This window comes from Planococcus citri, chromosome 1, assembly GCF_950023065.1.
Source record: "Planococcus citri chromosome 1, ihPlaCitr1.1, whole genome shotgun sequence".
NCBI lineage: Eukaryota > Metazoa > Arthropoda > Insecta > Hemiptera > Pseudococcidae > Planococcus > Planococcus citri.
The window spans coordinates 27,396,122-27,413,303 of NC_088677.1; the positions used below are offsets into that span (position 1 = coordinate 27,396,122).

The 17,182-nt window shown below is 32.8% G+C and overlaps 1 protein-coding gene across 3 annotated transcripts in view; it reads right to left on the reverse strand.

The window, feature by feature from the left end:
• LOC135831146 (titin homolog) overlaps positions 1–11,641 on the reverse strand; it is a 53,192-nt gene extending 41,551 nt beyond the window's left edge. The window contains exons 1-3 of one of the 3 annotated variants that reach the window (XM_065343421.1): positions 11,582–11,641; positions 11,348–11,409; positions 9,722–10,473 (exon numbers count right to left, since the gene is read on the reverse strand). In XM_065343421.1, the coding sequence (XP_065199493.1) occupies positions 9,722–10,419 (698 nt within the window). In that variant the 5' untranslated portion in view covers positions 10,420–10,473; positions 11,348–11,409; positions 11,582–11,641. Of the gene's footprint in view, positions 1–6,434; positions 6,896–9,721; positions 10,474–11,347; positions 11,410–11,581 lie in introns of those variants that run through there. The other 2 variants (XM_065343422.1, XM_065343423.1) reach the window with 2 other exon arrangements.
• Between the last annotated feature and the right edge of the window lie 5,541 nt (positions 11,642–17,182).

Below are 17,182 nucleotides of genomic sequence, written 5' to 3' on the forward strand. Positions count from 1 at the left end.
CCCCCCCCCCCAAATAACTTGAAACTGCGAGGAAATTTTTTCAATTTGTAGGTAAGTAGGTATTACAGTTTTTTATTGTTCATATTTTTTGAGCAAATTTTTTCATTTTATGGACTTTTAAAAAATTTTTCAAAAAATTCATGACTTTTTCTTGACTTTTCATGATTTTTATGGCCACCTCACTTAAACTCAAAATCTCTTCACTTCAATAAATTGAAACCAGTTAATCAAACGGAACTTTTTTACAACTTTTTTGGATCAAATTCAAGTATTTTCACTTCAGACAAAAATTTTCTTCTTTTAAAAGAATTTTGGAGGAATTTTTGAAGAAAAATGTAGGCCTTTCTTTGCATTTGTTTCGATTCCCAACACTACTTCATCAAACAAAAGACTTTTTAATGACTTTCAGGACCACTTAGACACTCTGACAAAGCTATTTGTTCCAAAAGATTGTCCACCCAAATCCAGAATCTCTCCATTTCAATCAAAAATTGAAAAAATTTACTGAAGTTTTTGAGCTTGCATAAAAATTGCAATATACAGTGATTTTTTCTCGTTGAAAACCAAAAGAAGGTCCGATGAATGATTATTGAAAATAAAGATGAATCATTTTTTACTTTTATGTATACTAAAATTAGAATGAAGAGACAGAAGCATAAGATTTTCTCTAAGTCAAAATTGTATTAAAAATTGAATAGCAGAGGGAAAATTCAAATGAAACTGATGAAAAAAATACATTAAAATAAATACAATTCAAATTCCTTATAAATTATCAATTTTTTTCAAAATGGGGATCAATAATGATTACGATTAGATTCAACCTAGAATTAAGATTTTGATACAAAAATGTAAAAAAATGAAAAATTCTTTCAAAAAATAGGGTGAAAATATAATTGAAAATTAGTTCCAGCAATTATATCATTGAATAACTTTAAATCTCAGACACCTAAGTTTCAGACATCATCAAAGATAGGAAGAAAGGAGGCCAATTCACTTTTTAAAAACACTGAAGCAATAAAATTCCAAAGGAAGCTATAACAGAGCTTCAAAAAGGTACTATTATACTATCGAACTGATTCTTGCGATTCCAATTTCTCGACATTATTATTAAATTCAGCCAAAGTTTACACTCAGTTCACCATTTCGCCAGCCCCCCCCCCAATTCTAATTACTGTACTTGGAAGATGAGTTCAACGACACGCTTGTTTAATAAACTGATCAACGGAATTGAAATACACGGTTCAATTCGTATCTTGAACACGTTTTTTTTTCAACAATATTGTAATGTACGTCATATTGTTTCAGTAAAACACTTCAAAGTGATTCATGATGTTTAATCAATATTCCAACAGTTGGTTGAACTGGTCAAGAGAAGCAAAAAAGTCTGAAAAAATAGGTAGGTAAGTGTTTTTATAAAAATTATAATTTTTCAATGACTCGAATAGAAATGGAAAAACTAGTCCGTTCATTCCAAAACTTCACACACAATCAGTGAAAAGAGTTGAATTGAGAGTACTCATCAGGAATCACAAAAAATCAATTAGAACGAATTCTTTTCATCACATTTGGGAAATTTTGTGGCGAATGTGTTTGGCCTTTCTCTCCCCCTTGGTCACATGTGTGCGTAGAAATAGGTTCATGCTGTAAAAGCATCCATATGTCGATATTTTTGACACTGTGATGCCTGTCAACTGGTTTTCCCAGCTGTTGATAAATATTCAAATCATCATGAATCACCCTGTAGCACTCTCCACATTATTTTTTTCAATTTTTTATCATCATAGAGCATATTTACTATTGTAACAAGTGTCTAGAGAAGAATCAAATGCAATAATCACGTAACAACCAATTGTGAACAAATGGAATAAGTAAGAAAATCCCTTCAACTTTCCCCCCTCTCAGTTTAAATAATGTTACCAAAGCTGGCAACATTCTACTCCGTTTTTTAAAACTAAGATCATCGTAATAATCAGTCTATTCCTTAATTTCATGGTTTTTTAAATCCAAAGTAACTTGGATAAAAATACTTTCCACGTGTCCTTTCGAAGCACACGCGAATACGTAACTTAATAACAGTACACGAAACACAAGCAATAAAAAAAAACCTGGACACAATGACACAGACACCCTATATTAAGTATAAGTAAATTGTTGAAAAGAAAATGCGAAGAAGAATGCAAATAAGTAAAGTAACAACAAAGCAACTTTTCTTATTAAAAATGGCGATTTTTTTCTCAAAGTTGTTTACTACTTACTTTCATTTTTCCGGAGAATATTATAGCTTTGAAATACCCTACATAAAGAGGAAACCAAGGTCAAGAGTATTCCTTGAGAATTTACAAAATATTTTTCACTTTATGACAAGGCTATTTGGTACGGGACGGTTCTCTTTTTGAATCGATATCTACAGAAGTCAATTCACGCAATATTTCTATCGAAATAGTTTCTCCGCAATATTTTTGAATCCAAAAAGTTGTTTCAAAATTGAAACTAGAAAACTCCCTTTAAAAATATTACTTGATAGAACACATTTTTTTGAAGAGAAGAGAAGAGGTAAAAATCAGAAAATGATTCCAAATCTGGAGAGCAAAATTTTACAGGGGGGTTAAGATTTGATTTTTAAAATCTTGGGAGTTTTTTAGGAGGAGGAGGAGGAGAAGGAGGGAGGTTGTTAAATTTGAGAAACTCGGTGCTCAAAAATTTTGAAAAGGTTCTCAATTAGATACTAAAAATTTCAATTCCATCACGTCTACATAATTTTTTCCTAGCATCACAGCTCATTCCGAATAGAAGCATCATCAGTTCATCACATTGTTTAGATTTCAACGAATCGATAATTTCCCTTCATCTATAAACGCTTTGTTTACTCGACATAACAATGATCTCGTGCAAATTTCTCAAGAGCAATCATCTCTCGAGTAAAAATGAACTATATCGAGAACCGGGGTTTCCTCAACAATGCAATATTATCACATTCGTATACACACAAATATACAGTTAGTGCCGAAAATATTCGGTTTGAATTTAGCGTCATTGTTTTTCGTTGCCTGCTCGCGTAATTATAACGATCGGTCAAAAGTAATTAGTGATTCTGAAAGCTCAAATCTTCCTCTTTCAGAATCACTATTCACTTTTGCCCGTTTGTGCTTTTAACTGGGAGAAAAATGAATATTCGTAAAACAAGTCAAAAATAGGCGTTCCAAAAATATTCGGTTTCAATAAAAAAACAAAACAAATAATGATACGCTCCGGGAAAAAGTACAATACGTCGGTAAAGGTCAAGTCGGAGATATTCACACTACAAATACGGCACACATTACGCACATTTCAAGACAAACCGTGCTCAGAAATGTTGAAAATTACCGAATTTATTCAACTTTGATGTTGAAGTGTTGAAATAGTTCATTTCGACATGAAATGACACGTTTCCCGGGGTAATTTTTCGCGTAGAATTCGATGCTGCAGTCTAAGTTTTTGTAAAACCAACTTGAGTACGTTTATTCTCGAAAAATTGTATAAAAGCTCACCGAAATGAACATGATAAAATTTTCAGTCTTTTAGTTTTTCGCATATGCCGGACGAACTGTACGTACCAGCAAAAATCTGTTACGGTGATCTGAAAGAGAATTGAATTTTCTACAATTTCGTTCATGAAATTTTTTGCTAGGATGCTTTGTTTCAAAACTGTAGATCTTTGAAGTTGGAGTAACGAAAAGTTGGTCTCATACAAAGATCAACTTTAAGATCAATTTTTCGTTACTCCAACTTCAAAGATCTACAGTTATGAAAGGAAGCGTCCTAGCAAAAAATTTCATGAACGAAATTGTAGAAAATTCAATTCTCTTTCAGATCACCGTAACAGCTTTTTGCTGGTACGCACAGTTCGTCCGGCATATGCGAAAAACTAAAAGACTGAAAATTTTCTCATGTCAATTTCGGTGAGCTTTTAAAGTTGCTCCAACTTCAAAGATCTACAGTTTTGAAACAAAGCATCCTAGCAAAAAATTTCATGAACGAAATTGTAGAAAATTTAATTCTCTTTCAGATCACTGTAACAGATTTTTGGTAGGACGTGCAGTTCGTCCTGTATATGCGAAAAACTAAAAGACTGAAAATTTTCTCATGTTTATTTCGGTGAGATTTTAGACAATTTTTCAAAAATAAGCGTACTCAAGTTGGTTTTACAAAAATTTGGACTGCAGCATCGAATTCTACGCGAAAAATTACCCCGGATAACATGTCATTTCATGTCGAAATGAACTTTTTCAATACTTCAACTTCTAAGTTGAATAAATTCGGCAATTTTCAACATTTTTGGGCACGGTTTGTCTTGAAATGTTCGTAAAGATGCGCTGTATTTGTATTTTGAATATCTCCGACTTGACCTTTGCCGACGCATTGTACTTTTTCCCGGAGCGTATCATTATTTGTTTTGTTTTTTTATTGAAACCGAATATTTTTGGAACGCCTATTTTTGACTTGTTTTACGAATATTCATTTTTCTCCCGGTTAAAAGCACAAACGGGCAAAAGTGAATAGTGATTCTGAAAGAGGAAGATTTGAGCTTTCAGAATCACTAATTACTTTTGACCGATCGTTATAATTACGCGAGCAGGCAACGAAAAACAATGACGCTAAATTCAAACCGAATATTTTCGGCACTAACTGTATGCCAACTAAAAACAAAGGTAAACTAAACGAAAAAATTTCCTATCAGCAAACGGAAGCCACACACAAATTGCCATATGTTTTCAGCGACTACTACAGCGGGAGGTATTTGGACGAAAATAAAAAGCGTAGTAAGCAAGAATACGGGTATTTTTTTGTCGTAAACACACAAGTCGACTATGAATCAAAACATACACATACATATGTGTCACAATGGGAAAAATCGTCAATGCGATTTGTTTTGCAAACCGAACCGAACAAAAGGAGTAGTCTTCACGTCGTAAGTCGTGACCCTTCTTACCCCACATTCATCATAGCGCCTCGACGAGGAGGTTTTAATTCAACACCTGCATCATTCTGCAGCAAGCGCGAGGCGAGCTGCGAGCTTTCGTGTATCGAAAAGTCCAAAAAAATATTCTCCGACGTGATTAGGTTGACGAACGTACGCCAGCGAGCCTGTCGTCGCGTAGAGCGCGGACGCCTTTCGTTTGACCTAAAATCGTCCTTGGCGAAAAAATTCTACATGGCGTTTTATTTAGAAAATAAGCACGAGAGAAAGAGAACGAGAGAGCGAAAGAGACAGAGAGGGAAAAGAAAAAGCGAGAAAGAATGACGAAGCAACGAGAACTCAAAAACAGCCAATCGGAAGTCATCGTACACTACCATGAATCGGAATCTGTCAAGGTTGCATAAACTGTAAAACGGCACGATAAAATGAGCATTCTCCTCTAATACCTCCGCCATAATATAACTCTGCAATCCCAATACCAAAGTACCAAATACTGGGCTCCCTTTTGTAAAATTCCAGTGGTGACTAATCTACGTACGCGCCGCTCGGCTCATCAAAATATTCTCATCTCTTCTCTGCTGCTCTCGATATCATCTCCTTCATCGCTTCGCCGCCCCCCCCCCGCCCGCGCCCTCTACCTCCGGAAACATGTGTCATCAAACGGCAACCGAACCGAACGTCGTCGTCGGTGGCCTGAACCGAGAACCGAGCACCTTCGACAACCGGACCGGACCGTCTTGAAAAACGTGAAAAAATTTCAGCCAAAAAATTACAGCGGAAAATTGGTAGCGCGTGAAATTAGTCGTTTGATAATTCTATTTTAAAAAATTCTGTTGTCGTAAGCGCAAAACAAAACGCACACGAACGGTTCGGTGCAGCAAAGCAATTCATTTGGTAATCGGTTCAAGGCCACGTGTCTAAAACAATACGCTCGCAAGGCTCAAAGCTCAAAAGTATCCTGTAACAGCTCGTAACGAACGGATTACCAAACGTCGTTCGCAGAAGACTCAACGCTTCTATACTCAAGATTACTACGAACATAATATTATTCCAAGTGAAAATCTTCGACTAATTCTTCCACCAATGAGTTTTCATTTCGTACCTACTTCATTACCGTACGAAAACATACTGAATTCGCTCTTTCGAGCAGTTTTCCTTCCATATCCGTTCCGCATAGTTGTAAAAATCGACAGATTTACGTTGGCTCGTCAACGAAAATCATCGTTTATCGGAATATTTATCAAAAATAACCATCGATATAGAATTTTGAAGTAACGCAGCCGAAGCTATAAAGCATAGACTTCATTAAATTCAAGGTTACCCGAGTCGAAAATTTATCGGATAAATAAATTCCCACTGGGATAATTTACAGCATCTAATTCTAATGCAACTCGAAGGATTCCAGTATCGAAATAATTTCTGAAAATAATACTCTTTTGATAAATTTTATACACATTCGAATGCTTTATTTACTCACCTAACAACCATGACCGTTTCCTCAACGTGAACTCAAATTGTACGGAAATGCTGCGGTAATAATTGGCAAATACGATATTTTTATACGAAATGTTAATATTATTCCATCGCGAGACCAGTTCGGCGGAAAATTTCACCACTCGAATGGACGATATTTATATAATTGTTCAGCACCAAAGGAAGTAGTTCAATAAACTCAACTTCCTGTAATGTTTGAATTCAAAGTCACATGTTCCACCAACAACACGAAACTTTCACATGGATTCGTCAATTTATTCATTTCAAATGATAACCGCATAATTCGAAAATATTTCTAATTACTTTAGAACGAAATAATTAACGCGGTTTTATTAAAACTTTAGCTAAATTGCAGTCATTATGGGTACTTATAAATACATCACGTACTCGTCGTACTGCATCGCACTGAAGCACTGAACTAAACTTTCAACTGTGTTTATTGGCAGTCTGGTATCATTCTGCGTTAGTGGTGTTGATATATCGATATCTTAAACGATATATCGATATGAGATCCAATATCGACATATCGATATGAAAAATCAATATCGACGATATATCGTATCGTCAAAAATTGAGGAAAAAATGCACGAAAACAGCCAAAAATATGAGTAAAAATTGAAATTAGAAAGAAATTTTAAAAAATTTTTCATTGTTTTCAAAAAAAAATTTTCTCACTTTTTTAAAAATCTATAAAATAATTTTTTGTCGTACCAAATTTTTTGCAGTTGTTAGTTCGCAATTAAACTAGAATGACTGAGTATACAAATGGGAAAAATAGGTACTTTTAAGGCAATATTGAAGATATCGATATATCGTCGATATATCGATATCTGTTGGAAAAATATCGTGATATATCGATATGAAATTTTTCTAAATATCAACATCACTATTCTGCGTGTTTACTTTTTTTTTTCACTCGTTCATCAATGAAAGCACAGAATTCAAGGAAAACAAAGAACGGAAAGTCAACCGAGCTTTCGGTAAATAGGCAAACAAACATGAGTAGGTGTTTTTAGTTACGTTCGTCGTCGGTAGAGTCGCCATAGAAAATAAGATTCGCAAATTTTTGTTTTTTATTCCACTGAGTGATAAGTTATGAATTTTATGAACAGTCTTTGGTTTTTGAATTTGAAGATTTCAGATTTGAAACTGTTTATAATAATTTTGAATATTATGTTTTTTTTTAATAAACGAAAGCTTGAACTGTTCAGATCTCTCAAGTCTGAAGTCTCAAAGGTCTCAACTCTCCGGCCTTCAAGAAGCCAGATAATTTATGATTCTAATTACCAGTGCACCAGGGCTGATGAACAGAACAGAAGTCAGAACAGAACACTATGAACAGAACGATAAACACAACAATTTTCAAATTTTTTGAACGTTACCCGAACCAGGGCTTAAAACCACCAAAACCAAAACCAAATAAAACCACCATAACCATTGTTTTTAATTGGTTTTAACTTTCAACCACTACCACAACCATTTCAACTTCTTTTTGTAAATTTCAAAAACAACAACAACAACAACAACCCAATATATTTGAAAAAAATGAAAACCAATTCATTTAAAAACGACCATTTGGGAAAAAAATTTGAATTGAAACAACCAAAACCACCAAAAAGTTGTGTTCTTTGGAGAAACCACAACCACAACAACCATTTCAATTTTCAAATGTAACCATAACCAATTACAACCAATTCATGAAATGGTTCTTTTTGGTTTTTGCTATTTTTTTTCAATTTTTCAAGACCTGTGATGGAAATTTTCTGGTTTTTAGTCTCAAATCCTACTTTTAGTAGTCCTGAATTAGTTTTTGTATAAATTTATTTGAAAATCAAAATTGTTTTTGATATCAAAACCACCACAACCACCAAAACCATTTGAAAATTTGAAATGGTTTTTGATGTGAAAAACCACCACTACCGCAAAAAAAAACTATTATTACAGAACCAAAACCACATCCACATCTTATTAAAAAAAATTGAAACCATTTCAAAACCAGAACCAGAAAAACTTTGAAACCTAAACCTTAAAACCAATTGGAACCGTTATGGTTTGTGATTGGAAAACCAATTCAGAAACCATAACCAAAAACCATTTATTTTTGAGTCCTTTAAAAACCACCTACCACAACAACCAATAAAATCCAAATGGTTTTAAGCCCTGACCCGAACAGAACGATATAATTCTTTGAACAAATGAACGCTAACTGAACAAAATGATTCAACGTTTCGAACAAAAAACAATAACCAGAGGCAGAACAGAACAATATCTTTCAATTTTATTCAAATTATTCACTATTTTTCATGTTTTAGACTTCATTTTTGGTGTTGTTTTGTCTTTCAAAGGCAGTAAAAGGCTTAATTTTGAAGATAGAAACTAGAAAGCTATCTATTAAGAGAACTCATCATGTAAGTGAAGAAAAAAATGACTGAAAAAGTGAGAACAGAACAGAATAAAATAAAACAAAACAGAACCAAATCAACAAGAACAAAACCAAAACAGAATATTACGAAATGTTTTTGTTCATGAGCAGAACAGAACAGAGCACTACAATCGTTTCGTTCACCGATCTTGCTAATTACAAAAATACAAAATGAAATATTCAGCAACACAAATTCACTCCTGATTGCTTTCGATTTGCAGCAGAGTTATAATAAAACTATTACAACAAGTGGATGAAGATGTTGAAACGAAACATTTTCGTACAAATGATTCATTCAATTCGGATTCAACAAATTATATTCATGAGTCATCTAATCATCTTTAATTCATTCAAGTTCTAATCCCACGAAAAACGATCAAAAATAGGTACTACGATACGGTAACGAGTTAGGCAACTCAATTAACTTATCATTATTTGAAATGAACCCTACAAATGCGTACCTACTCAATTTTATTCTCATTGAACAGTCATCATTATGAATCTAAGCATTTTTGGATTAAAGAACTTGAATTCATAAACTTAAATAAAAAAAGCATCAATATTCTGTTCTCTTTCCCATTCTTCGGAAACAGTTTGGGTGAAAGTAATGATCAAACTTGCTAGGTACAAAAAATGAGCAAATGGAATAAAACTTGTAAAGACTTCCTCATCTTCGATCAGGTTTTTTTTTTAGCATACATCGAAAGAAATAACCTTCCCCAATTCATCAATACCTACCTGATTATACTCATCAGAAAATCCTCAAGAAACCCCGATGATATTAAAATCTCACGAAATTAACAACTTCTAAAATACATACGAACAACGAACAAACGAAAAATCATTACCTTTGTATAATTACGCTGTTGACGGGCTTTCTGGGTGAATTTTCATTGATTGTAATAACGCTAATTTGACTATTTCGAATCGAAGCGGCGCTAACAGGAATGATTTCCAATTCGATTTCTTCATTCTTAATATTCATATCGGCTTCATTTCCCGAAGTAGTACTGATCGCTTCTTCATCGGCCGACGCTGACGAATTAACAGTAATAAACTGAATGTATTCTTCGCATATATCGTGCAAAGATACGCTTTTTCTACTACGTATTTGATCGCTCGAAATAAAAAGCCTATCTGCGTTTTGCTGCTGATTGGTTAAACTGGACTTTTTGATAGGCTTCGTTCGAGAAGCTTTTTTACTTTCTTGTAAAAGAGCATCTAAAGAATTACCTATTCTTCTAACAGAGGTAACTATATCTTGTCTGTGAGGACACGGTTCGGTAGAATTGTGCATTGATACAGCCAGAGAACTTGGAAGCACTAGATCTGTCGTGGAAACTGGGTCTTGTTTATTGATGTTTTTGGTTTCGTGGATCACAGAATCGACTTTATCCTTTTCTACTTCGCAAATTGAAATTTCCGCCGGCGATTTTACGATTTGCTGGGATGAATCGCTCATCATGTATTCGCGGATTTTATCTTTGATGATGGATGTTACGCATACCCCGTTCGTGGTACCGGGATAAAGTGAATTCGTCGACATTGTTTGGATATTTTATCGAATTCAATATTTAAACATCACAGGATCAACGTCAACCTGCAAAAAAAATGTGTATTTTAATATTTATTTGGTAGGTAATGACGAGACAGGTCATTTCATTCTATAGATAGGTACTACCTAGGTAGTAATTACGTATAAGCAAGTATCTATAATTTTTTAAAAAATTAAGTAGGTAATAATGAGCCTCTTTTTAAGACAAAATAATTAGGTAAGCAACATTTTTTTCCCCCATCAAATATTGAATTAATAAAAAGATGACCACAAATCACATTAAAATTCAGGTATTCGTTATTTTAAAATGATTTTCAAAACCATAGCCTAATAAAACATTTCAAACTTTAACCTTTGCCCCACTTGAACCATTTATTCTAGGAAAATGCGGGTATAAATTAAGTGATGAACTCGTAATAAGTATAAAAATAAGAGTTATCACAAACTGGCATATACAATCATAATACGAGCACGATTTAATATTAAGAAATCAAACTCATAAATTGTAATCAAACATAGTTCTCTTTATTTATCACCAAATGTGAAAGCAATCAGTTTCTAACTAATTTCATTGCATTAATTTTCTACTACGAGCAACCCATCAACGATTTCAGAGAGCACGTAAAAAGAACCTACGAAAATAACCCTACCTAGGTACCTTTAAATAATTTCATAATTTCCAAAACAATTTCGGACTCGAATTAATTTTCCGAAATATTCTGTTTCGAAATACCTATAGGCATAATTCATCGCAAGCAAATACGCTAACCAGGTGAAGCATTATTCATAAATTCTTTAATCATCCCTCCCTAAAACATAGCTAACAGATGAATGAAACGAAAAACTAAGAAAAACAAACACAACAGAGTAGACTCGGCAGGAAAACTCAAGAGAAAACCATCACTGAAAATTCTATTACCTTTCTTTTCGATTGTCGAACATCAATTCGTCTCAAGGATACAGAGGAACTGTCGAATAAAACTGGAAAAATACAAAAACAAAAACAAATTCATCTCAAAAATAGGTGATTTTTCTGTGGAAAACTGGAAAATCTCATCTCGTCGACTCACACCGGCGAAAAGTTTGAGATGCGCAGTGTTACCACAAGGTAAAGCTATAAAATATGAGCATATTGATACGTAAGCGCACTTACATTATACATATTTGGCAGTACGAAAGGTAACGGCGTGTATTCGGGCAACGAGTGAAATGCGACTGTTGCAAGGATCTGAGCATTTCACTTTTTTCTTTTCTGGTTTCCATCATGATGCCCCTTACACAGCTTTTACTACGAATCTCCCCTAGCTGCGAAAACTCAAGGACGTTTTCAACCAATCAAATAGCTGCTTCGCAGAGTGTGTTAACCTTGCGTTTTGTCGCTGTATCGATTTTCTTCTCTCGAATGGTGGAGAGCTTGCGCCGGAATCTTTGGCCAGTGCACGAGTTGAATTGTGTTCCAGTCTCAGTCTCTCCATTTTCCGGTTCGCTCTACAATGCGAACTACTCCAGCTTGGTGAAAACCGTTTTGTTTTTCCGCTATGGTATACCCAACGGCCAACACCGCAGCTGCGGTCGAAGGATTCGCAGTGCTGCTCTAGACTCTGACCTGCAATACATATAGCATATCAGATTGGCTGGTTGCGTTCGGGGAATTATAGTACAGGCTACGCAGCAATATTTAAAGATTTAGTGCAATATTACGTTGGAATTGGGCTTGAAATGAATGAATGTATCAAATTTTTTGAGGAGATAGGAATATTTGATTTTTCATGATTATGGAAATAAGAATTAATAAATAAATAATTACTGGACGTTTTGATAGCAGTGTTAGGTACTTTTTGATTAAAAGACACCAAAAAAACTTACGTACAAGTATTATTAATAATATTATTATTTATTTATTTATTTATTTATTTATGAAAAAAATCAATTGATGATGGGATATTCACTTCATTGTTGCGGATAAATAATACAGTTGTACTCGTACATCGTCTTATAAAATATGCTAATATTATTCTTCCATATTCAAGTGCTTCATTTCGACTTCTGTATTTTTCCTTTATGGAATTTTCTTCTGAAAAAATAATTATTATTTTATATAATAACAAGAAAAACATTTTCTACCAACAATACCTTCATCTAATTTAACCACTTGACTGGAAGGCCAGAAATTCTCTCAAGTGGACGTAGAATATAATGCTTTGGTTGAAATTAGGGTGCATTTTACAATATGGTATGCCGGACCTATAACTACCAAATAGGTACCGTAATTTTTTATCCAAGATTATAAAAATACCATTTTTCTTACAGGCATCTCTTCAACCAAAACTACTCCATGAAATCTTGCGAATTAAAAGCAAAAAATTACTTTGCATTTTTATCAACATTTCAGTAGATTTTTTTCATCTTAATTTTTTATTAAATTCAATATCATTGATCTCAAGTTGTTATCAATGAATAAATATTACAATGATTGAATTCGAATTAATGATCAACTTTGAGACAAACAAAAAACCCTAACGATTATGTTCTATAAACAAATTGAAAATTACGATCACGATTTATGAAAGCAATATAACCTATTAGGTTGGAAATTAAAACGTTCTTCAATCGCTCCCGAAGTTTGTACCTTTCAAAGTTCGAACACAGATAGCTGTACTTACACGTATCCAGAATAATAAAATGAAAACATTACAGCAGCAAAGTTGGGTTGAAGTTCGTTCTAGGTTAACACAGCTAGCATTCGAAATTTTATTTCACGAGCTACCTCCGAATAAATGCTCGAAATTTCGCTACATCGATGTTTCGTGACTTTCCTTAACTATAACTATACACTTCTTGTTTCAAACCTACGTCAGAAGAAAAACAACCGAAAGTAAATAAAAACGGAAACATATGTTCCTATAACGTTTAATTTTCTAAGTTTCTGCGAAATGATATCATGAATAAGTATTATCAATGAGCGTAATCTCAAGGGATGAATTTTGTACAAAGTTTACAATTTCTAACTTATTTCATCTTCCAACGATGTGATTCCTATTTCCATCTGTAGAATACAAACATGAAGTTACAGATGAATAAATTTTAGTAAGTAGGTATGATTTCTCAGTTCCGCTTTTGATCTCTGATGGGAGTTCAGAAAAGTATGAAATATTGTTTTGACCAGAAGTTCAAGAGCAATGATAAATGAACTGGTTTGGTTCTTTATTGTTTTCCAAAACTCGCATGTGTACCTAATCTAGGGATGTTGATAGTATCCAAGGGTGTTCTCTTGTCCCGTGGCTTTTTCGATCATAAAGCAAACGCTGATAACACTAATCTTCGAGTGTTTCTGAAAAAAAAAAATAAACAATAGGCACGTTTCATTGACAAAATGTGTTAAGCATATGTATTGCTCATTCATCATAGGATGATACAGTTATTTACTTTGAAACCAAAACTGAACCGAATGTGCTGCAATTTCACCAAGGTGTTGCATTTGGCAACACTAAACTTATCCGTTACGAAATAGACTTGGGCGCATGGAAAAACGCCAATATTTTAATCGTTTGCCCTAATTATGGATTTGAAATGATCCGTGAAATTTTACTTTGGCAGAAAGCACAATAAAATGCCTACTTGTTTGTTTTCAACGAACAATATTTTCACTACGATAATAGCCTATCGTTCTCGGTATGAAACACAAGCTCTCTTCAAGGAGCTTTCAAGCTTTTAGTATCGAGTATAGTAAGACGAAATCAATAAAAGGTACTTACCGATTGCATTTGTTCAATATTCCGTATGAAATACTCTTCAAAAGTAATAGTAGGTAGATATGAGTTGCGATCATCTTTCAAGAGTCTCAAAAATGAACTTTACCTAACCTGTTTGATTTCTTTTTACCATCGCCATCTTTTGTTTCTGTTTACATTTTTTTCAAAAGTGAGATAGATACAGGGTGCCTAGAAATATCGTGAACCCCTAAAAAAGTTTTCTGCTGATCACACTAAATGATAATAAATTCATCAAAAAATTACTGCAATTTACCATAATTACCAAAATTACACTTCATTTACCAAAATTTACAGTACCTAATTTATCGAAATTTTTTGTTGAAATTTTTGCATTTTGCCAAAATTACCAGTGTAACTGTAATTCAAAAAATTACTAGAAATTTAGTAAAATTACTAGAAATTTATTAAAATTAGAATTACCTGTAATTTACCAAAATTACCCGTAATTTACCTACATCAGCCTAATTTACCAATAATCCCTGTAATCTACCCAAATTACCGCAAATTTACCAAAATTATTTGCTAAAAGATTTTACATTACTTTCATTACCAAAAATCTATATAAATTTCCTGCAATTTACCATAACCCATAACTACCCGTAATTTACCAAAATTTACTGTTTCATTTAAATTCCTTGCTAAAAGTTTTTGCCAAAATTACTAAAACTTTATCAACTTTACCAATAGTTCACCAAAATTACCAAATTTACCAGTAATTTATCAAAATTACCCTTATTTACCAAAATTACCCGTAAATTGCCCCAATTTACCATAAATACTCGTAATTTACCAAAATCACAGCAAATTTACCAAAATTATTTGCTAATGCTAAAGAATTTCACTTTCACTACCAAAAACTTACATATTATCACTCAGTTATCTGTATTCTGTAATTTGCCATAATTACTCATAATTTACCAAAACTACATGTTATTTACCAAAATTTACTGTAATTTACCAAAATTCTTTGCTAAAAGTTTTTGTCAAAATCAGTTGAAATTTATTAAGATTACCAATAATTTACCTAATTTACCAGTAATTCACCAAGATTAGGCGTAATTTACCAAAATTATCCGTAATTTACCAAAATAACCCATCATTTACCAAAATTGTCCGTAATTTATCAAAATCAAAATTATTTCCGAAAACATTTTACTTTACATTACCAAAAACTTATACAAATTACCAATATCTTACCATAATTACCTGTAATTTACCAAGATTAGGCGTAATTTACCTAAATTATCCGTAATGATATAGCAAAATAACCCATAATTTACCAAAATTTACAGTAATTTATCAAAATTTTTTGCATTTTGCCAAAATTACCAGTGTAATTCACAAAAATTACTAGAAATTTATTAAAATTAAAATTACCAGTAATTTACCAAAATTACCTGTAATTTACCAAAATTACCTGTAATTTACCAAAATTACCTGTAATTTACCAAAATTACCTGTAATTTACCAAAATTACCTGTAATTTACCAAAATTGCCTGTAATTTACCAAAATTACCTGTAATTTATCAAAATTGTTTCCAAAATTACCGAAATTTATTTTTAAAAAAATTGTTTCTAAATCCTAATTACTCAATAATGATAGCACATGATTGGTTGTTAGACTAAGGTGACAACATTGCACCAATCATATGCATCAATTTCACGTTGCCAACCTATATTTTTAATTCGCGTGTACAGCGTGCCCAGAAATATAGAGCGCCCCAAAGAAAGTTTTTTATTAAAAATAAAGGTTGGCAACGTGAAATAGATGCATATGATTGGTGGAATGTTATCTCTCCAGTCCAACAACCAATCATGTGCTATCATTATTATCATTCACTGTGACCAACCAAAGTATTTTAGTAGAATACTTTTTTAGGGGTGCTCGATATTTCTGGGCACCCTGTAGTTTTTAGCACCTTTTTCGCACATTTTAATTAGGTATTAAAAAACGCCTTTTACAATACGAAATATTTAATGAAAATAATTCTAAATTAATACATAAGCGTGATGTATTAATTTAGAATTATTTTCATTAAATGTTTCGTATTGTAAAAGGTGTTTTTTAATAACTATATTTTTAATAAAAAACTTTCTTCAGGGTTCACGATATTTCTGGGCACCCTATAAATGAACAGGTAGGTTGATGGTAGAATAAATAGGTAATTAATTAGGTACTCACTGAAATCATTATTAATTTTTTCATTTAAAAAAAAATGAAAATGAAAATTCTTTAGACTGCAACATGCGTCTCTTGGAGAGACAAACAGAACTGACGAAGTCAACCATTTTTTTTATTTTTTTATTTTCAATTCAATGATGGATTTCTCGATTTTAAATTCATGAATGCAAAAGCAATTCTACGCATACTCAATTTAGAAAAAAAAGCTTATTCGAAGCACTTAGCCTATACTTATTGCTTGCAATTCAGACAAAAATAAAATTTGGAGCAAGAAAACCGAAGAAAATAGAAAAACAGAAGACGATTCTTGTTATTATCATAATTTGTAACAAAGATCACAATTATTATTCTCATCAATAAATTTACATATCAGAAGAAAACACCCGCAATCCTTTTTAAGAAACATTATTTGTCTATTTTCAGCGAATGAACATAGGAAGTCCATAGACTATACCTACTATACTTAAACCTCTTCTCATCATCTTTTTTACTACCTGATACAAAAATGAACTTTTAACCTGTCAAAAAATAGACACCCAATTATACGATAGATACTTTCATAAGTAGGTAATTTGTAGAGCACCGATGATGATTTCACAAACGTAGGTACAACGTACCTATATATTTACCTCTTGAAAACAGATACAGATAGGTAAGGAATATGTACCTACGTATAGCTTTCAAGCTTGTATAATCGTGCGGTAACATTCATGAATATTTTTCAATGCATCATAAATATTAAACCGGAGACGAAGACGAACCAACGTTTTCGTTCACATAATCATCAAACACACATGA